Below are 21,629 nucleotides of genomic sequence, written 5' to 3'. Positions count from 1 at the left end.
AAAAAAAAAAAAAAAAACTTTGAAACTATACTTCATATATCATTTTATATTCTATGTTTATATATTCTGGTATGTATATATATTTAATTGATTATAGTGTCTAAAACTTTTAATCTCCTGTGAAAAGTATTATGAATATTTTCCATCTCAGTAAATATCTTCTAAAACACAGTTTTTAATTACTGCATAATATTTTCTATACTACAGTTTACTTACTCTCTTATTTGGGGGCATTCAAGTTTTTATTTTTATTTATTTTTTGTGGTAAAGACTGCTTAACATGAGATCTACCTTTTTTTTTTTTTTGGCGACAGAACCTCAACTATTGCTAGGACTAGAGTGCAATGGCTCATGGCAACCTCAAACTCCTGGGCTCAAGTGATCCTCCTGCCTCAGCCTCCCAAGTAGCTGGGAGTATAGGTGCCTGCCAACATGCCCAACTGATTTTTTCTGTTTTGGGTAGAGATGGGGGTCTTGCTGTTGCTCAGGTTGGTCTCAAACTCCTGAGCTCAAGCAATCCTCCTGGCTGCCTTGGCCTCCCAAAGTGCTAGGATTATAGGAGTGAACTACTATTCCCCGTCAAGTTCTCTTTTCATAAGACCTAGGTCGGAAAGAGCCACCTCATTCTTGGTTGCCATTGGATAAGCAGTTTTAATTATTTTGGAGCTACAGACCCCTTTGCAAATCTGATAAAAGCTATAGATTCTTTTCCTAGAAAAATACACTTAGACAAAAATTTTTGCAATTTTGTAATTTCAGTCTGTTGGAAGCCTATCTGTAGACCCTAGAATGGTAATCAAATTTTAAGAGTACATACATCATATGGGTTGCTTGTTAAAATGCAGACTATTGATCTCATGGCCCAAGGTTTCCTCCCTTAAGTCTGCAGTTGGATTTAAAATACCTCCCCTCCTACCAACGTATTGGGTATATGGCATGCCTCCTGGGTACAGGACACAACTACAACAGGGACTTTACTAACAAATGCATACCTTGTAACCTGATTATTTATACCCTCATACTAATCTGAAATTTAAAAAAACAAAATAAATTTATGCATAAAAAATAAAGCCCCAAACTTGTGTTTCTACAAATATTTTTTTTTCTGTTCAGAAAATTTTCATATATGCCTGGAAAAATACGACTTACTTTCCCAATAGTCTATCTAAGAGAGATCATCTGTTAATTGATAATTCTTTATTACCTTTTTTAAAAAACAGAACTTTTTCTGGGCAAGTTTATTTCTTAACCCATTTTAGAATGAATTACTCAGTTAAAATTTTCTTCTTAATTATTTTTATTTGTAGGATGAACTTTCTGATGTTAGCCAAGGTGGATCTAAAGCTACCACTCCAGCATCAACAGCTAATTCAGATGTGGCAACTATTCCCACTGATACTCCCTTAAAAGAAGATAATGAAGGATTTGTGAAGGTTACAGATACACCAAATAAGTCAGAGATAAGCAAGCACATTGAAGTACAGGTAGCCCAAGAAACTAGAAACGTATCTACAGGTAAGTTACCCTAGTTCTTTACCTGGTAGCAAAGTATTTAGTAAACCGAGATGATATGGATATGAGACAATATATCTTTGGGGTGTTGCCTTTTTTATGTTTATAAAATAGTTAGATTCAGTCAGCCTTCCATACCCATGGGTTCTGCTTCACGGATTCAACCAATCCCATGTTGAAAATACTCAAAAAAGGCCAGCGCCTGTGCCTCAGTGAGTAGGGTGCTGGCTCCACATACCGAGGGTGGCGGGTTCAAGCCCAGCCCCGGCCAAACTGCAACAAAAAATAGCCGGGCGTTGTGGCGGGCCCCTGTAGTCCCAGCTACTTGGGAGGCTGAGGCAAGAGAATCGCCTAAGCCCAAGACCTGGAGGTTGCTGTGAGCTTTGACTCCACAGCACTCTATCAAGGGCGACAAAGTAAGACTCTTTCACTCGAAAAAATAAAATGGTTGTATCTGTGTTGAACATGTACATATTTGTGGAGGATCTTATTCCCTGAACATTACAATATAACAATCCCATAGCATTTACATTATTTTAGATTTTAAAGTAATCTAGAGATGATTTAAAGTGCTTAAAAGGTTGTGTGTAGGTTGCATGCAAATACCACACCATTTTATATAAGGGACCCATGCATGGAGGACTTTGATAAAGTGGGGGATCCTGAAACCAACCCCCTCAGGTTACAAAGGGACACTGTAAGTGATTGTATTCAATTATAAATAAGCTTAAAAGAGGTAATGATTAAATAAATCAAGCCTTGGAGACTAAAATGTTAGGGGCTAGGAGGGCAGAGAGCCTAAAAGGCAGAAGAAAAATTGTTTTCTGTCCCCTACCTTAGTTTATTGTCTTTGTCTTTTGTTTTTTTGTCCCCCATTCTTTAAATAGAAATGAAAGCAGGGTCTTGAATAGACTGCATTGTATATCCCAAAAACACCAATAACAACTTTCCTTGGTTGCTTATTAATTTCTGATACTGTTAACTGAATATATGACATATTGTCTAATACCTTGGTTCCTAGAAACCACTCTATTCCCCCCCTCCTTTTTTTTTGTATGTTCAAATACTATCTCTACAACTGTAAAAGCAGCACTCTAGGAGGTCAAGGTGGGTAGATTGCTTTATTAGCTCATGGGTTTGAGACCAACCCAAGCAAGAGTGAGACCTCTAAAAAATAGCAGAGCATTGTGGCAGGTGCCCATAGTCCCAGCTATTTGCAAGGCTGAGGCAAGAAAATCACTTCAACCCAAGAGTTTGAGGTTGCTGTGAGCTATGACGTTACAGCACCTACAGAGGTTAACAAAGTGAGACTGTCTCAAAAAAAATTGTAAAAGCAACAAGATTTTCATGTTAAGGGCACTATATAATATATTTATTTATTATTTATTTAATCATGTCCTTTCCTTAGGCAATGCTGAAAATGAAGAGAAGTCAGAAGTTCAAGCAATCATTGAATCCACTCCTGAGTTGGATATGGACAAAGATCTCAGTGGATATAAAGGTTCAAGGTACTGTAAATGTCAGATTAAGACATCTTATTTTCCTTTTCTCCACTCTCATGGACACTGTTCTCTGGTCTCTGACCGGACAAAATGAATTCAGATGTTCTGTTGAAGAAATGTTTGTATCTCAGTTTCTATTCTTGAAGCTGAACACGGCATTCTTGCAAAATGGTACCTTTGTTGCATAATGAACCAGTAGCATAAGTTGGAAGGATGTGTCTTAGTTCTGGGCTGCTATCAAAATACCTGAAACTGGGTAATTTATAAAGAGCAGAGATTGATTTTTTCAAATACAAGATCAAAGCACTGGCAGGTTCAATTGTTTGGTGAGGGCTGCTCTTTGTTTTCAAGCTGGTATCTTGTTGCTACTTCCTTCAGAGACGAGGAAGTTTATGTCTTCGTGTGGCAGGAGGGCAGGCAAGCCCTAAACTCTGGGGAAAGCCTCTTTGGAAGGGCCCTAGTCCCTTTGACAAGGGAGGAGTCTTTATGGCCTAGTCACCTTTATAGGCCCCAACTCTTAATACTATCACATTGGTAATACCTGAATTTTAGAGGTGACACATTCCGACTATAGCAGAGAAGGGAAAAGGATAACCAAGAGATATGCCATACTTTCTATAAGAAAAATAAATTTCTTGAGGAAACAGGCAGGAGTGAAGGAATAGCAATTTTATCAAACTTGGATCCTTCCCCCAGATCAGAAAGAAAATAATACATTTCTCCCTTCAGAACTGTAATGATCGGCTTGGCGCCTGTGGCTCAAGCGGCTAAGGCACCAGCCACATACGCCTAAGGTTGGGGATTCGAATCCCCAGCCCGGCCTGCCAAACAACAATGATGGCTGCAACCAAAAAATGGCCAGGCGTTGTGGCGTGCGCCTGTGGTCCCAGCTACTTGGGAGGCGGAGGCAGGAGACTCGCTTGAGCCCAGGAGTTGGAGGTTGCTATGAGCTGTGATGCCATGGCATTCTACCCAGGCTAGCTTGAGGCTCCATCTCAAAAAAAAAAAAAAAAGAACTGTAATGATCTCAGTATTGGAAAAAGTTAGCTTCATTTTAATATCATTTTTCATGGAAGGCTGTTTAATGTAGGACGAAAATCTTTATATCATGTTAATCAAGGTTATCTGAAACATATTGATGCACAAGAGTGTCAGCAGCTACTGACATTCTACTTTCTTCTGTAAATTTTATTCTTTAATTAATAATGACTGTAAGAATACATGGCATTTTTTGATGTCTGCTAAGGCTTGTGTAGTATGCTGTAATGGTTATGCATGGACCCTCGGGTAAGAAAGACTATGTGGGTTCAAATCGTACCTCAGATTTGAATGTTAGGTACTTTATTTATTTATTTTGAGACACAGTCTCACTTTGTCACCCTCAGTGGAGTGCTGTGGCAGTATAGCTCATAGCAACCTCAAACTCTTAGGCTCAAGTGATTCTCTTGCCTCAGCCTCCTAAGTAGCTGGGACTACAGGTGCCCCCCATAACGCCTGGCTAGTTTTAGAGATGAGGTCTTGCTCTTACTCAGGCTGGTCTGGAGCCTGTTAGCTCAGGTCAATCCACTCGCCTCAGTTTCCCAGAGATTCTTTGCTTCTCTTGCTCTTCCTTAGAGTAGTTTTGGGCTCCTGGCCTCAAGAAGTCCTCCTGCCTCAGCCCCTAAAGTGCTAGGATTACACTCAGGAGCCAGTGCACCCAGACCCTTTATTATTTATTTATTTAAAATGCAGAATGCAAAAAGTGAAAATTTGCTTCTTATTCACCCTTTTCTAAGCCTAGGAAATAGAGCTACTAATTAACAGTTTGTATACTTGTGTCATTCTGAACTTCTTTAAAAGTTTAAATTGTATTCTCCTTAGACTAATGCATGTCTGCAGTTTTCAGTGAGATGGTAATACAAAAAAATACCAAGGGTAGTGGGCCCTTGCCTCTGCTGCCTTCTCATTCCCACTCTTCAGAGGGAGGTAATCTCTTCTTAGCTTTGTCTTAAGCACTGTTTTGTCTTTAGATATCTAAATAACATGCTATGCTGCTCTTCTTTTATTCCACCCTTTCTCAGCTAGGGTTCTGTGAGAAAACTAAGTCCTAATGCCCGAAGGCATGCCTTGTATATAATATATACAATATATAATACGTAGCTATATTCCTGTGCGTGTAGATTGGTCCTAGGTCTGTATTGCCTTGGGAAAAGTGAGAAAATAGTCACTCAAATCATTTTCTGTGTACTGTAAATCAAATGAGGAACCCTGGTTGACAAAGGCTGAGACCTTTAGCTCTTTAGAAGGTGTGAAGGGACATTACTATCGGTTTTTCATCCTACCAATGTCATTATATCTTGATTTTGTTAAATTTAATATTGTCTATACCATTGTGACTGTGCAAATATTAATCACAGCTTAACCACAGAATAGACTATATTTCCTTGTACAATTTTGTGTTCTCTTGGAATTAGTAAACACCCTTGGTATGACTGAACCTAAAACCTGTCTGTTTCCTATGGCTCTCTCTCCTATGGCCTTCTGTTCCCATTCTCCAGTCTTGACTGTTGTCATCTTCACTCTGGTTCTGGACTGTGCCCTCACTATCATCCCGAGAATTCTCTCCACTTCTCTCCTCTGCTGTATCTTCTGTTTCCTGGATCCCACATCCCCCTCCTTCTTGATTTCTGCCTTTGCTGTGACAGAGCACATCTTTACTAGCTTTTTGAGCAAAAGGTGCATAAGAAGTAAATTTTTTGAGAACTGTGGAACTTGAATGTGACAAATGTCATGTGAAGACGTGTGATAGTTTGGCTAGATACAGAATTATGAGTTAGAAGACTTTTCAGAATTGTGAAGACATTGTTTAATTTGTCATAGTGAGTTCAAGCTGGTGCCATTTACTTCTTATTTATTTATATACGTGTATACCCTCTGGAAACTTTTAAGATCTTCACTTTCTACTCCTCTCCCTATTTTTTCTGTTTTAAAAATTCATGATGCTTTTCTTAAAAAAAGAAAATGAAAAAAAGAATTTAGACTGTAATTCCCTAAAAAAAAGAAAAAAATTCTTGGTGTAGGAGCCTTCTTTTATATCTTCTTATAGGAAGCAAGTCTTTCATCTGAAAATTAGTTTTCCCAGTTCTAAGCAATTCTCTTTCTCCCTATTTTAGTTTGTTCTACTGTTAGTCTGGAACTCCTCGGTATATATTGAAAACCCTGGACTGATCCTCATAATTTTTTTCTCCCTCTTTTTCATCTCTTTTATTTGGTTTTAATTTCTGGCAGATTTCCTTACATCCTCACTGATTTGTTTTCTAAGTTTTTTCTTTTTCTTGATTGGTTTAGTATCATCCTGCTGTTCTTTTATGGATACAACATTTATTCCTGAAAAAATTAAGGTTTGTGTCTGTTGTTTGTTGCTGCTGCTGCATTGTCTCCTTTTGTTCTTAGTGCCTCTGTCATATCTTCTTTTGTTTTGGGCTCTTTACGATAGCGTCTTGGTGCTCTGTGTCTGTTTTCCACATACTTAGCTAAGTAATGCTGACTTAAATAAGGCTGATTCTCTGTTTCCTGCCTATAACATTTAAACATGGCTTCCATCACTGAAGGATCTGTGCTGAGAGAAGGGAGTCTCTCTTTCCTGGAGGATTGGATCTAGGGCCCCTCTCCAGCAGTCTTTATCCCACCCCCTCTGTTTCAAGTTCCCCTGGCATGCTGTCAGTTGCTAATCCCTTTAAGTCTTAGGCCTTGCAGGGATCTGGCAGCATTATGAACTCTTTGCTAATGCCTGATGGCTTTGATTTCAGCTGTCTCTGGTCTGTTAAATCGGTTTCTACATCTGTTTTCCATGTTAGAGAATTTCATTCATATTTCATCTGTAATTTCTTTTTTCTTTCTTTTTTTTTTGAGACAGAGTCTTAGTATGTCGCCTTCGGTAGGGTGTTGTGGCGTCACAGCTCACAGCAATCTCAAACCCTTGGGCTTAAGCGATTCTATTGCCCCAGGCTCCAAAGTAGCTGGGGCTACAGGTGCCTGCCACAACGCCCAGCTATATTTTTTGTTGCAGTTGTCATTACTGTAGAGTTGGCCCAGGCTGGGTTCAAACCCGCCAGCTTTGGTGCTTGTGGCTGGCGCCATAACCACTGTGCTATGGGCACTGAGCCTGCTGTAATTTCTTTTTTTTATTCCTACCTTTTAAATTTCTTAGCTTCTGCATTATTAGATGATAAATGACTATGTTTTAGTCTATAGTATTTAATTGGCAATCTTGTATAGTTTTTCTGTTACTGTAGCATTTAGGCATATACATACACATTTTCCAATTCCCTGCCATGCTGGTTTTTTTTTTAGGCCAGAGCTGGGTTTGAACCCACCACCTCCAGCATATGGGGCTGGTGCCCTACTCCCTTGAGCCACAGGTGCTGCCCCCATTTTTAGCTTTTGTATAATGAGTTATATGTAATTGCCTTCTTGTGGCAGCATAATTTTTTTTTTTGGAGACAGAGTCTCACTCAGTTGCCCTCAGTAGAGCGCTGTGGTGTCACAGCTCACAGCCACCTCAAACTGTTAGGCTTAAGTGATTCTCTTGCCTCAGCCTCCCATTCAGGGGATTTCAAGGATCCTCCACAACACCTGGCTATTTGTTTTGTTAGCGTTGTCAACAACATTGTTGTTTAGCAAGTCCAGGCCGGGTTTGAACCCACCAGCCCCAGTGTATGTGACCAGCACCCTCATCACTGAGCTACGGGAGCCGAGCCTTATGACAGCATTTTTGGAGGACTTTTTTTGTAGGCATAAAATTCTTGGCTACATAGGTATTTGCATTTTAAATCTTAGTAGATATTGTCAAATTGTTCTTTAAAAAATTATTCTTTAAGGAAAAATTAAAAAGCCATGCTAAGTTCTATCCGACAACGTAATAACATGGTAGTTAAGATGAAAGGTTCTGAAAGCAGATAGATGGCCTGGGTTTGAATCCTGCCTTTATCACTCATTTGCTGAATGATCTTGGCAAGCAGATTTCCTAACCTCTTAGTTTCCTCCTCATCTGTGAAATTAGGGTATTAGTAATACCTTCTTTGTAGAATAGTTGTGAGATTAAATGAGTAACCTATGGAAAACACCGAGAGTACAGTGCAAAGGAGCCACCCTTGTTGAGTTTGCTGGGATCTCATAAAAAAAACATGCTATAAGTTCTTCACCAGTTATCTCTGTGGAATTTATTGGGAGTTTCTTAGGAAATCTTTGAGAAATCTTTTAAAGTTATATTTTGTAGTAAGTATAAATTATAGTAGAACCTCTGTAGTAGACCACCTCCCTACATTGACTGCCTCCTTAAGGTGACATTATTTTCATAGACTGGGCATGTACCGTATGTATTATTAGTAGAGTAGGCCTAGTTCCTTATGTTGACCGCCTCAGTATGTTGACTAGTTTGTTTTAGGCCCTTTGGTGGTCAACTTACAGAGGTTCTACTGTATATAGGTAGGAAATTTCTATAATTACAGCTTAGCCCACTATATTATTTTTATACTGTCAAGAAGTCTTTGTAATTTGTTGATTTGGTTTTGTTGTTTTTGTTGCATAGCACTCCCACCAAAGGCATAGAGAACAAAGCTTTTGATCGCAATACAGAATCTCTCTTTGAAGAATTGTCATCAGCAGGCTCAGGCCTAATTGGAGATGTGGATGAAGGAGCAGATTTACTAGGTATGAAGTTCATCTCTAGAGGTTTCATACTATTGTTTTAAAAACAGATTTTAAAAATTATTTAATTGAAAATTTCTTAAAAGGTCCTCAGCTGCTCGGTGTTGAGTCCTTGGGTTATTGCCCTGTTAGGTAATTACTGGGAACATACTCTTTTGAGATCATGAAAGCTTTAAATGGAAGCACCTTCATATATGGATATGCCTAAAGTTGAATTGCATTACATTTGTATTTTGAATTGATAACAACACAATTAATTGAACTTCTGCTATAGTCCATGATGGATATCATACATAGGAACACAGTGATACATTTGCGTGTGTTTGTGCACATGTATATTGATGGATAGTTTTTGGCTTAAATAAATTTCATTGAATTCTGTTGACCTTAATTAAAAAATGATAATGCTTACTTTCTGAACTTTCACAGAGCATTATGTTTTAGCTCTATGAGAAATGTAATCATTTTGAAGTTTGTGCTGTTGATGAACACATGTTTTGAGAAGAATATGGCTTTTGGCTCTTTCCCTGTTTGGTTGATGACCTTTGCCAAATAGCTTAACCTTACCGGGCCTTAGTTTCCTTGTGTGTAAAATAAAGGACTTGTACTTTGGCTCAAGGGTCTGACAGACTGTGGCTCATGGGTCAAATCTACCTGATGTGTGTATATAAATAAATTTTTATTGGAACAGAGCCACCCTTGTTTGTTTGCTTATTGTTTATAGCTGCTTCTGCTCAACAACAGCAGAGTTGAATAGTTCTGCCAGTTTTTATGGCCCCCAAAGTCTAAAATATTTGCCATCTGGCCCTTTACTGGAAATAATTGCCAACACCCGCTCTAGGTGATTTCTGAAGTTCCTTTCAACAATAATTACATGATTCTGACTCATGTGAATTAGCTTTAGTATATCTTTCTTAAAACAAGATCTTACAGAATTTGAAAACTATATAGAATTTTAAATTTATGACTTTGGAATGGATACTGGGCTACAAAAATATTTCGTACCTACTGGTGTCATTATAGTACAGCCTACCTTCACTGTCATCAAAAGGTACTGTTTGTCAGTTCTTATGAATATAGAGTGGAGTGTCATTGCTTGCATTAAATTATGTTAAATGTATTTATTTACTTATTTATTTATTTGGAGCCAGAGTCTCACTCTGTCACCCATGGCATCATAGCTCACAGCAACCTTAAACTCTTGGACTCAAGTGATTCTCTTGCTTCAGATTCCCAAGTAGCTGGGACTACAGGCGCCCACCACAATGCCCAGCTATTTTTTTTTTTTGTTATTGCAGTTGCCATTGTTGTTTTAGCTGGCCCCAGGCTGGGTTTGAACCCACCACCCTAGGTATATGTGGCTGGTGCCCTGCTGACTATGGTACGGGCACCAGCCTGACTATTTTTTTGTTGTTGTTGTAGTTGTCATTTTTTTTTTCTTAATAGCAGGCCCGGGCCAGGTTTGAACCCACTAGCCCCCATGCATGTGGCTGGTGCCCCAACAACTGAGCTATGGGTGCTGAGCTCAACCTCATACTCTTGAGCTCAAGTGATCCCCTTGCCTCAGCCTCCCAAGTAGGTGGGATTATAAGTGCCTGACACAATGCCCTGCTATATTTTTAGAGATGGGGTCTTACTCTTACTCCACCTATCTCAGCATCCCTGAGTGCTAGGATTATAGGTGTGAGCCACCTCACCTGGCCTGAAATCCTATGTCTAAAAAAAATAATTAGTTGGGCAGATGCACCAATAGTTGGAGCTGCTCCAAAGGCAGGAGGATCATTTGAGCCCAGAAGTTCAAGGTTACAGTGAGCTGTGATCACACCATTGCACTCCACCCTGGGTGACAGTAAGATGTAAGATCATGTCTTGTCAGGAAAAAAAGAAAAAACTTATAGCCTCTTAAATCAAGTATTTTCTGAAAATGAAGCCTAATAGATTAAAGACAAAATTCTTATGCTTTGTTTTTGGTTTCCTTTCCACTTTGGAAATAAGAAACTATCTTAATAGCTTATTAAGAAACGATCTAAACTATCTTTTCTAATTCACATATTAGTTTATTTATTGCTAAAATATTCCAGATGAGAATATTTTAACACCTTAGGTTTAGTGACTTACATAATATGAATACTTTGGGTCAAAAATGGTAAATGAAGTTTCTAAGGAAACTTCTTATTCCTTCCTTGGCTTCTTTTCTGTGCAATGCAGTGATAGCAATTGAGGTAATACTCACTAAATAGAATGTAGTTAAGCTAACAAATTGTTCCCTAAGATTCCTTAATTGCCCTTGGGTTGATAATAAGTACACAGTTCATGTTTTTCTTTTCTTTCTTTTTTTCTTTTTTTTTTTTTTGCAGTTTTTGGCCTGGGCTGGGTTTGAACCTGCCACCTCCAGCTTAGGGGCCCAGCGTCATACTCCTTTGAGCCACAGGCGCCGTCCCACAGTTCATTTCTAATTACTGTATTATTATAAAACTTTCTCTTGTTGCAAGGATAGAACTTTCTTTTAATCATTTTGTACAGACTCAGTGCTTAGATTAATTTTTTCTGATTAATTTTTCTGTCTCAACATTTGTCCTTTATCTTGACCCTATGGCCACATTCTAGAACTTGGAAGTAATACATTCAGATAGCCTACTCTTGGCTAGGTGCCTCACAGCCTGTAATCCTAGCACTCTAGGAGGCCGCAGCAAGAGAAGCCCTTAAGCTCAGGAGTTCAAGACCAGCCTGAGCAAGAATGAGACCCTGGTCTCTACTAAAAATAGACAAATTAGCCAGGCATGGTAGTGAGCACCTGTAGTCTTAGCTACTATGAAAGCTGAGGCCGGAGGATCTCTTGAACACAGGAGTTTGAGTTTGCAGTGAATCAAGTTGACACCACAGTACTCTAGCCTGGGACAACAGAGTGAAACTCTGTCTCAAAAAAGAAAAAAGAAAAAAGGAAAGAAAAATCTACTCTTGAGATTTTCTTTCCCTCTATTATTTCATTTATTTTTTAAATTTCAGTGTCTCTATTAACTTTCTTCTATTATCATTTAAATATATATATTTTTTTCCATTTAAAAATAAATATTGCCCTCCCCCGACCCCCTATCCTCACTGCCTACTACCTGTCTCTCACTGATAACACCTCCCATTTCTAATCAGGTTTGTATGCAACAATATTTTTTATATGTGAGACAGGGTCTTAGCTATATTGGCCAGGCCAGTGTCAAACTCCTGGCCTCAAGTGATCCTCTTGCCTCAGCCTCAGAGTAGCTGGGACTGTATGCAACAGTGTTATGAAGTGTCTGTTATGTGCCATCAGTGAACAAAGCAGACTCCTTGAAAATGTTGAAAGTGTGACTTCTTTAACTGGCGGGACTTTGCCAGTCCCATGTGCATCCCTCATCCTACTACAGTCTGGCATTCTCCCCCATACTCACCTTGCCGTGTCCAGTGGTTCCTTCTCAGTTATTTCACATGACTTCTCAATAGCATTTGTCTTTGAAACTCTTTGCTGGGTTTCTGTGACAGTACACTTGCCTGCATTTTTTCTTACCCCTGAATCTTCCTTTCTGTCAGCTGAACAGGATCTGCATCCTCTATTCCTATCCTAGGCATGCCTCTTTGTTTTGGATATCATACTCGCTCTCCTTGTTTCTTGGTTTTCATGGATAACTACTCCCTTGTTTTTATCTCCACTCCACATCTTTTGCTAGAATCCTTGACTATTATTTCCAAACTGCCAACTAGATACCCCTAAGTTGATTTCTAGGGCCTTCTATTTGACATGCCCAAAGCTTAGTTGATCATCTTTATTGTCCTGTCCCGCAGAGCTGCTCTCGCACTGCTAGTAATATCTCAGTGAATGAGTAGCCTCCCTGTCCACTCCATTTTCCATGGTAGACCTCATACCCTTCCCTCACACTCACAACCAGTCACCACAGCATGTTTGTTTCCTCTCCCAAATGTATATCTATTTTTCTTGCCTCTGCTTAATGTATATCTGTTTTTCTTGCCTCTATATAAATGATACATCCTCCAGGAATTCTGCTTTGATCCTCTAATTAAAGCTCAGTCTCCCCTGAAAGTATTCCCATGGCATTGCATTTTATTATGTCACTCTTGATACTTGACTGCCAGTTTTTTGTACCTGTCTGCCTGCATAGACAGTAAGTTCAGTGTGATCATGACAACTATGTCCTTTGCTCACTGCTGCATCTTTTAGCACAGTGAAAAGTATTGCTAAATAATTTCCCAATAGCTCTGATTCACCTCTAAATCTGTGATTCTTCACTTTTGGTATTAAAAATCCTTTATAAGAGAATTTGTAAGAGAGCAATGTACCTTTGGGAAAATGCTCGCACAGAAGTAGAGTGGTGCATGCGTTCTCAAAGGATTCCCAGAGACCCCTGAAGCTTATCTATGGAATTTGCTTGAGAATTGATATTAAAATCCAAATGAGACTTCTACACTTTTCAAAATTCCCAGGGAAGGGTTTTTGTTTGTTTTTAGTAGGTAGCTTTTCCAAATATATTAGTTCTAAGTCTATGATGGGCTTAAGTCTTGAGTAGAAATGAGGCCACTTCAAATCATATTTTTTTAATGAGTTGTAATGAGTTTGTTTTTATTGGTACTTTCCAGAACAAACATTTTGGGTAATTCTATTGATTGGATTTTTAGAGAACTCGTCAATGAATTTATAAATTTAATGTAAACTTTAGAAACTATACTATAGGATATGTTTCTCATATAGTACATATTTTAGTTTTTTCCTATTTATGATATTTATACTTTATTGTTTTTAGTTAATGGATTCTCTACATCTTTTCAGTTTCTTTGTCTCTTCTCTCATTTTAAGATAAATAAGTTTAGCTCTTGCTTTCTGAAAATAATTTAATTGAGATTCTCATTCATTTCTCTCTTGGGCTGCTTACCTAGGGGAATATTCTGGTGTGTATGCTTTTGAATACTTTAATGTTACTGCTTTTTAAGCTAGGTGTTTTTGGCTGCTGTTCTCATTTAATGCTTTCTCATCATTTTTTTCTGCTCAACTATTTTTTTTTTGCCCTACATATATTTTCAGCTTTTATGATCATCTAAATGCTTGAGAATTTATTGCAAACATAGTTATTATGTAAACTATTTTCAGCTAGTCTGAACTCTATTTCTTCTATTTCTATAACTTTATTAAAAAGTCAACATTAGTGTTCAAAGCAACTATCTTGCCAAAAATCTTTTTAGAGTTAGAATTGTTACATCTTTTTAGTTTTTTAATTTGTGGAGAATATTTAGACTACTCAATAAGCTGCTATTTCTTTCTGATTAATAATTCTTCCTGGAAGATGTACCCTGGTCTTTGAGAATATTTGAGAAAATTATAATACAGACAAAAGTCCATATGTGAACACTAAAGTTGTATTATTCTTAGGTTGGTTTTATTTGTTTTAAATAATTTTTAGATCATTTGGAATATAACCTTTTTAAAAATAAGGGGCATGTTAACGCCTTAGCTTCAGGTAGTTTTCTTCAGAAATATTTCCTTCCTGATTACCTGGGTTATGAACATTACTTCTCCCATTATATGTGATGTTCCAACAGTAGCTCACAATTTCTTGGGATGAGGGAATGGTGGGGTTTTCTGTTTTGTTTGGGGGGTGATATTTCCTAGTATGTTATTTCCTTTCTTCAGTTTTGTATGAGAATTAAAGTAGCTTTCTTCTCTCTAGAGACCATTCCATTAGATTTTGCATTGAATGCTCTCCATCCCTATGCTATAGTACTTAGTAAAATATTAGTCATGGTTTCAAAGAGTAACAACTAAACATTTCATAAGTGGCACTTTGAAGGAAAGTTTGTATTATTGACTTTGTTTCAGTCCAATTACACTCTATTTTGTTGTGAGAAAACAAAATAGGTATATCCAAGAACATCCTTATGAATGAAGGAAGTCATCTTTGTTTCTGTCTTTTATACATCATTATGCATTAAATCATAACATTGTGGTTCCAGATGTTTTTCATGTCATGCATAAAACTTTATAGATGAATGATCTGTTTTCATGCTGTTTCTTACATAAAACATTTCTTGTTCTTTGTTTTTGCTTTACATGGAATGCATGGGCTTTAAGACCATAATTTCTTTGGTAAGGTTTCATCTGCCTTGGGGTTCTGTCTTTCTTTGACCTTGTTTCTGCCTATTCTCTATTAATAAGATCTAAATATTTAGGCAAAAGTCTACAATGTCAACTGTGATCTGTAAACAATTCATAACCCATAGTAATGTTATTCTTTATTTTCTCTAAGTAATCCTAGAATATTGTTATAATATTTGACAGAAAAGTCTTGATCCTTTTGAAATACAATCTATGAGAAATAAAATGTGGACTAACAGATACAAAGAGAATTGGCCAACAAAGTCTTTGGCTTTGTTTTGTGATGCATAATTATCTATAATTTTATAGTCCATCAAAGTAGATAATGTCAAATGAAATTACAGATAAGATTATTAAAGGACAGATGAAAGTTTTAAAATAAAATGTGTGACTACTATAGCTTATTATATTATAAATACATGTAATTTTTAATTAATGTATTTTCAGAACCTTTATTCTTTTTCTTTTGATAGGAATGGGTCGTGAAGTTGAAAATCTTATATTAGAAAATACGCAGCTATTGGAAACCAAGTAAGTTTTGTGAAATTTTCAAAATGAACAAAAGATACAGAATTTCCTTCTTGTCCAAGTCAATGGCACTTCATTACTTTCACACAGTGCTTTGCAGTTCTTCATCCCCCTTCCCTGCATGTGTTTACAGATATACACCCCCCCCACACACACACAAATAGGAAATAGGACCTGCATTGCCCTGTAAGGGTATGTGTCATTGCTCTGTTTTTTTGCAGACACATGCATAGATCTTCACCTTATTTCCACTCTACAGGTATCCATGTTTTTCTCTTAATCTTCTGGATTTGTCCTATACTTATTTTGCTCCCTTCTCTGAGATTTCTGCACAGATGTTTCTGTCTTTTATTTCTGCACAGATGTTTTGATTCATACCTGGCCTACTTCTTCAGAGCTAACCTCATAGCTACGTGCTCTTGGTGCAGTCTGGGGAGTCTTAGATCCACAAACACATTTAGTAGGATAGGTCCCCAGTAATGTGGAAAAAAAAGTATTGTGTCCCTTGGTCTATTTGCTGTGTCAGAGAAGCTTTGGAACATTTGTGTATATCCCAGACAGAATATAGCTATAATGAGGTCCTATGCCCACTGTACCCAGAGGAACTGGATTTTAGATTTTCTTTATCTTCACTGTAGACTGCTTAGACTTTTCAGTTTAAATTGTTTTCTCATTAATTATTTAAGGTAACATTAAGAAATAACTTTATTGATTATTATGGGTATTATCTTTTCAGAATTTACAATAGTAGCTTTATGAATGCAACTTCTTAAGGTTAATCTTACTTAATTCTGACATATTGTTTTTTATTTTATTTTATTTATTTTATTTATTTATTTATTTATTTTTTTTTTTTTTTGAGACAGAGCCTCAAGCTGTCCCCTGGGTAGAGTGCCATGGCATTACAGCTCACAGCAACTTCCAACTCCTGGGCTCAAGCGAGTCTCTTGCCTCTGCCTCCCAAGCAGCTGGGACCACAGGCGCCCGCCACAACGCCTGGCCATTTTTTGGTTGCAGCCATTATTGTTGTTTGGCGGGCCCGGGCTGGGGATTCGAACCCGCCACCTTAGGTGTACGTGGCTGGCGCCTTAGCCGGTTGAGCTATAGGCGCCGAGCCTATTTATTTTTTTTGAGGCAGAGTCTTGCTATGTCACCCTGGGTAGAGTGCAGTGGCATCACAGCTCACAGCAACCTCTAATTCTTGAGCTTAAGCAATTCTCTTGCCTAAGCCTCCCAAGTAGCTGGTCCTGCCATAGCACCCAGCTATGTTTTGGTTATAGTTGTCATTGTTGTTTGGCAGGCCCAGGCTGGATTGAACCCACCAGCTCTGGTATATGTGGCCATTGCACTAGGTGCTGAGCTACAGGTGCTGAGCCTGGACTTTTTATAAATCTGTCTTGCTTTATCCATTTATCCTTTGTTTGATAAGTGGGAGGATAAAAGCTTGGACCTTACTTGTTTTATGTTCTTTATTAACAAGCAACTCAGGTAGAATATCGTAAAGTGCAGTAGAACCTCCAACTTCCATAGTTGACCTCCTTCCTAAGTTGACCTAATTTGCATAGGCCAGACACGCACCACATGTATAATATAATAGGCCTAGGTCCTTATGTTGACTGCCTCTGTATATTGACCAGTGTGTTTAGTCACTGGGTGGTCAACATACAAAAGTTCTGCTGTATTCAGTTATTCAGCTTTATGATGATACCTTAGTCTACAAATGTATGATCTAGAAGATGAAAGTAATATTTATTTGTAATGATGCACTTGATAAATGTGTTTCTTAGAAATGCTTTGAATGTAGTGAAGAATGATTTGATAGCAAAAGTGGATGAACTGACCTGTGAGAAAGATGTGCTGCAAGGGGAATTGGAGGCCGTGAAACAAGCCAAACTGAAGCTAGAGGAAAAGAACAGAGAATTAGAGGAAGAGCTAAGGAGGTAAGTTTATACTATGTTGTTCTAAACCAGTGTCTTTGTCATTTTACCAGACAAGGTTACATGTGTAACTCTGAAAAAGAAGCCTTCAGCCCACACAAGTCTGGAAAGGCATGAGCTGCCTGGGAGAGAGTGAAGTGCCCTGGCTGATTACCTATGTTGTGAGCAGGCCCCTCCACTTACTAGTCTATTGTCTGAATATTGTCATTTCTTACTTCTGTCATGATGTGAAAAAGATTAGAGAACTGTTCAAATGTCTTTGTTTTGATCATAAGGAAATTAAGAACATTCATTAGTTTCTTTCATTCAGCTTTTTAATACCTGTTTTTTCCTGAAAATAGTGATAATATTCCATTAAATAAAGGCAGCTAAGTACCCTGTTTGGAAAAAGAAAAAGTAGTTGACCTACTCATTCATTTTTTTGAAAAGATGAACTCAGTTCAAATAATATGTTTTATTTTTTCCAGAGCTCGAGCAGAAGCTGAAGATGCAAGGCAAAAAGCAAAAGATGATGATGATGTAGGTTTACAATTCTGGACTTTTTTTTTAAATTTTACTACATTTTAATGTTTTGGGAAAATCTTGCTAAGTAAGCTTTGGATATAACATTATAAAAATTTTTAAAAGTCAGAACATGGGCTTGTATGTTTAAGTTCAAGGACCAGTTGGGATATTTAGCAGGTTTTTTTGTTGTTGTTATTGTTTGGTTTTAAATATTTTGATTTAGAAATATGAAAGCTTAATAAAAATTGTTTGATAATGTTAAACAGAAAAGTGAAGTCTAAAACTCTATACTAAAAAATAAAAATAAGAGAAAAACAAATAATACTTTGGTACTAGACCATTAGCCCATATTGTTGTCAACATACATAAATACAAAAGAATAGATATTAACTTCTTGTCAGTATTATTGGCAGTAATAATTGTCAATTATTGTCGGTTCTTTTGCTAGCTAGATTATCATTCTTATAACAGGTATTTGCAGGTCAAAGATGAGACTTGAGATTCTATAGGTATTTTCAATGTAATATTTGGTACCTACAAAAATATATGTAACATATGTAAGTTGTGGATAATAATAAGTTAACATGGGAACCTACCATCCAATCTAAGAACTAGAAAATTATCAAACATGGGCACCACTCTGTGTTTCTCCCTTCCAGGAGAAACCACTATCCTGTACTTTCATTTGCTTAACCTTAAAAAAGATTTTATTATGCGGCACATATGTATCTCTATAAAGTATGGCTTAGTTTTCATGTTCTCATGTTTCCTACTCTATTTGGTCTTAGAGACTTGATTCTTTTACCTAGTTGTGTGCTTCTGAGATTTCCTTATGCCATGGCCTATAGTGCTGTAGTTCTTTCATGGTCACTACTTTAAGATACCCCATCATATAGATATTCTATCATGTATCTTTTTCCTGTTAACGGATAGTGTGTCTTCAGCTTTCTACTATAACAAGCAATACTATTGTTACAAACATTATAGTACAAGTGTCCAGATGTGTCCAAGCAATAGTTTTCCCAGAGTGTTTACCTGTTAGTGGGATTGCTGTGTTGCAAACTCCAGATTCTTTACATTTGTTGTTCAGCTTTTATTTAGAGGAGAGGCCAGATTCTGCGGTAGGGGACCAGAAGAGGAAAGCTGCTGAAGGCTTAAGCAAAGCCTCTTTCTGTCTCAAGCCTTTTCAGCTTTGATCCCAAATGTACAGACTCCTATGTTGTATGTACATTCAACATAACAAAGTCTCTATAGTTAGACCCACTTTCTTCCTCAGGAAAGACTTTAGAGATCAGAAGCATAATAAAGTAGACTTGAGCATACCCTTTTGGATCTTACTCCTGGGCTTACTCCAAACTCACATCCTTTATTCTGAGAATAATTCTGGTTAGTACAGTTGTCTCCATCTTCTTGTATTTCTCTTGGGGTTTTAGCAACTTGTATAGTTGGATACCTTGGTAACAGGTATAAAGTCTACCCTTTATGCTGGCACTAGATGGTAGTTGGAAATGAATGAACTTATTTTGGTACTAACTTATAACTATTTTCTGAAAGACAGTTGTATAGAAAATGAATTTAAAATAGTGTTAGAGCAGGCCAGGCATGGTGGCTCACATCTGTAATCCTAGCACTCTGGGAGGCCAAGGCAGGTGGATTGCTTGAGTTCACAAGTTTTAGACAAGCCTGAGCAAAAGTGAGACCCTGTCTCTACTAAAAAAAATAGAGAAACTGAGGCAAGAGGATCTCTTGAGCCTGAGTTGGAGGTTGCTGTGAGCTGTGATGCCACAGCAACTCTACCCAGGGGGACAGCTTGAGACTCTGTCTCAAAAAAAAAAAAAAAAAAAAATAGGGTTAGAGTAGTATGTCCAAGTGGAACTTAAAAGAACGTATCTATGTAGATACCAGTTCAATTTTTTGGTTTTCACTCAGAATCTATTCTTTATAATTTCTTTTATTTTTATTTTTTTATTTTTACATATACATGTGATTATTGGGTTTTCACTTTTTGCCTTCACAGAATTAAAAAGGCTTAAAATTTAACAACAATCTTTTTTTTGGGGGGGGGGCAGTACATAGTCTCACTTTACCACCTTCGGCAGAGTGCTATGGTGTCACAGCTCACAGCAACCTCCAACTCCTGGGCTTAGGTGATTCTCTTGCCTCAACTTCCCGAGTAGCTGGGACTACAGGCACCCACCACAACGCCTGGCTATTTTTTTGTTGCAGTTTGGCTGGGGACAGGTTCAAACCCGCCACCCTTGGTATATGGGGCGGGTACCCTACCCACTAAGCACAGGCTCCGCCCATTGCTTTATATTTTCAAATGTGTTTACATTCAGAAATTAAATTGCCTACCTTTTGCCTTTTATCTTTTTAGGCATAAGTAATTACTTAAATCTCTTTGTCAATTTTGTTTTTATGAGGCCATTTTTCTTATTTTTAGTAACTTTTTTAATGTTTTAAATTTTGAAACATTAAGGGGGATACTAATGTTTTTGTGGATAGCTTTAATAATGCCTTAGTTGGGGCTGTTAATGTGCTCATCACCCAAATAGTGTTCATTGTGCCTGTTAGCTAGGTTTTTATACCTTCTCCCTACCTCCTTATTGATTTCCTATAAGGCTATTTTTCTTTAGGTGCTTTTTTAGATTCGTAATTAAAGAATATATAAAAGCTAAAAGATTTTGCTTAAGGCTGAGATTGATACCAAAACATATGTAAGCTCCCAGAGTAATCTGTCATTTTCTTGTCATTATAGAGTGATATTCCCACAGCCCAGAGGAAACGGTTTACTAGAGTAGAAATGGCCCGTGTTCTTATGGAGAGAAACCAGTATAAAGAAAGATTGATGGAGCTTCAAGAAGCTGTTCGATGGACAGAGATGATTCGGTTTGTATGAAAAGTTCTTTAGTGTTTCCCTACTAGTGATTTCTAGGGTTGAATATTACTTCAGAACTAAAGTTGTGTCTTGAGGGTCTAAGTCTCTTTCTCTGTTTACTAGGAGAGTCTTTCTAAAATAACAGTTGGAAACAATAATAATATAGTTAAAGTAGGTAACTTTGGGGCCAGTAAGGGATATTGGAGGATATTCTAGCAACCTCCAAAAGGCAATTATTATTTAGGATGATGGTCATTTTTCAAAAGAATAGAAATTGATACTTCCTTTGTAGTAATGTTAGGACAAAATTAAAATTTTATCTGCAACACAAGAAAATTATTTTTACTCAGTGTCTTCCTGTGATTTTTCTCATTTTTTAACTATTTATGCAAAGTACACCTTCCATAGACATCTTAGTTGATTCTTAAATCTCACCTAATACTGCCATCTAATGGTCATATTCTTAGTAACAGTATTAGAAAGTGCTCATGAAAAATTGATAAATTATGGCTTGCTTGGCTAGGGTGTGGCCCACATATACGGAGGATGGCGAGTTTGAACCCGCCCGGGCCTGCCAAACAGCAAGGACAAGTACAACAACAACTACAACAACAAAAAATAGCCGGGAGTTGTGGGGGGCACCTGTAGTCTCAGCTACTTGGGAGGCTGAGGCAAGAGAATTGCTTAAGTCCAAAAGTTTGAGGTTGCTGTGAGCTGTGACGCCATAGTGAGGGTGACATAGTGAGACTCTTGTCTCAAAAGAAAAGAAAAGTTCATGAATTAGTTGCCCCCTAATTTACCTACATTTTTGGGTTTAGATTGTCACATCAGATCTACCAATATGCATGGTTTTTGTTTATAAGCATTTTTTCTAACCTCCAATTTTTACACTCTTAAGATTACATTATTTATTTCATAGTTTATGGATCTTTTTTTTTTTTTTT

The 21,629-nt window shown here is 37.5% G+C and overlaps 1 protein-coding gene across 6 annotated transcripts in view; it reads left to right on the top strand.

Moving 5' to 3' along the window:
• SPAG9 (sperm associated antigen 9) overlaps positions 1 to 21,629 on the top strand; it is a 148,815-nt gene that overhangs the window by 90,207 nt on the left and 36,979 nt on the right. For all 6 annotated transcript variants that reach the window (XM_012811540.2, XM_023519218.1, XM_023519219.1 and 3 more), the window contains 7 exons: positions 1,308 to 1,515; positions 2,921 to 3,020; positions 8,584 to 8,705; positions 15,312 to 15,369; positions 17,154 to 17,306; positions 17,771 to 17,822; positions 20,566 to 20,696. In XM_012811540.2, the coding sequence (XP_012666994.1) occupies positions 1,308 to 1,515; positions 2,921 to 3,020; positions 8,584 to 8,705; positions 15,312 to 15,369; positions 17,154 to 17,306; positions 17,771 to 17,822; positions 20,566 to 20,696 (824 nt within the window). The remainder of the gene's footprint in view (positions 1 to 1,307; positions 1,516 to 2,920; positions 3,021 to 8,583; positions 8,706 to 15,311; positions 15,370 to 17,153; positions 17,307 to 17,770; positions 17,823 to 20,565; positions 20,697 to 21,629) is intronic.

This window comes from Otolemur garnettii, unplaced genomic scaffold (genome assembly GCF_000181295.1).
Source record: "Otolemur garnettii isolate 467f Iridium unplaced genomic scaffold, OtoGar3 scaffold00162, whole genome shotgun sequence".
NCBI classification, from domain to species: domain Eukaryota; kingdom Metazoa; phylum Chordata; class Mammalia; order Primates; family Galagidae; genus Otolemur; species Otolemur garnettii.
Note: the sequence above shows the minus strand (reverse complement) of the source record. Positions and strands in the feature narration are given on the sequence as shown.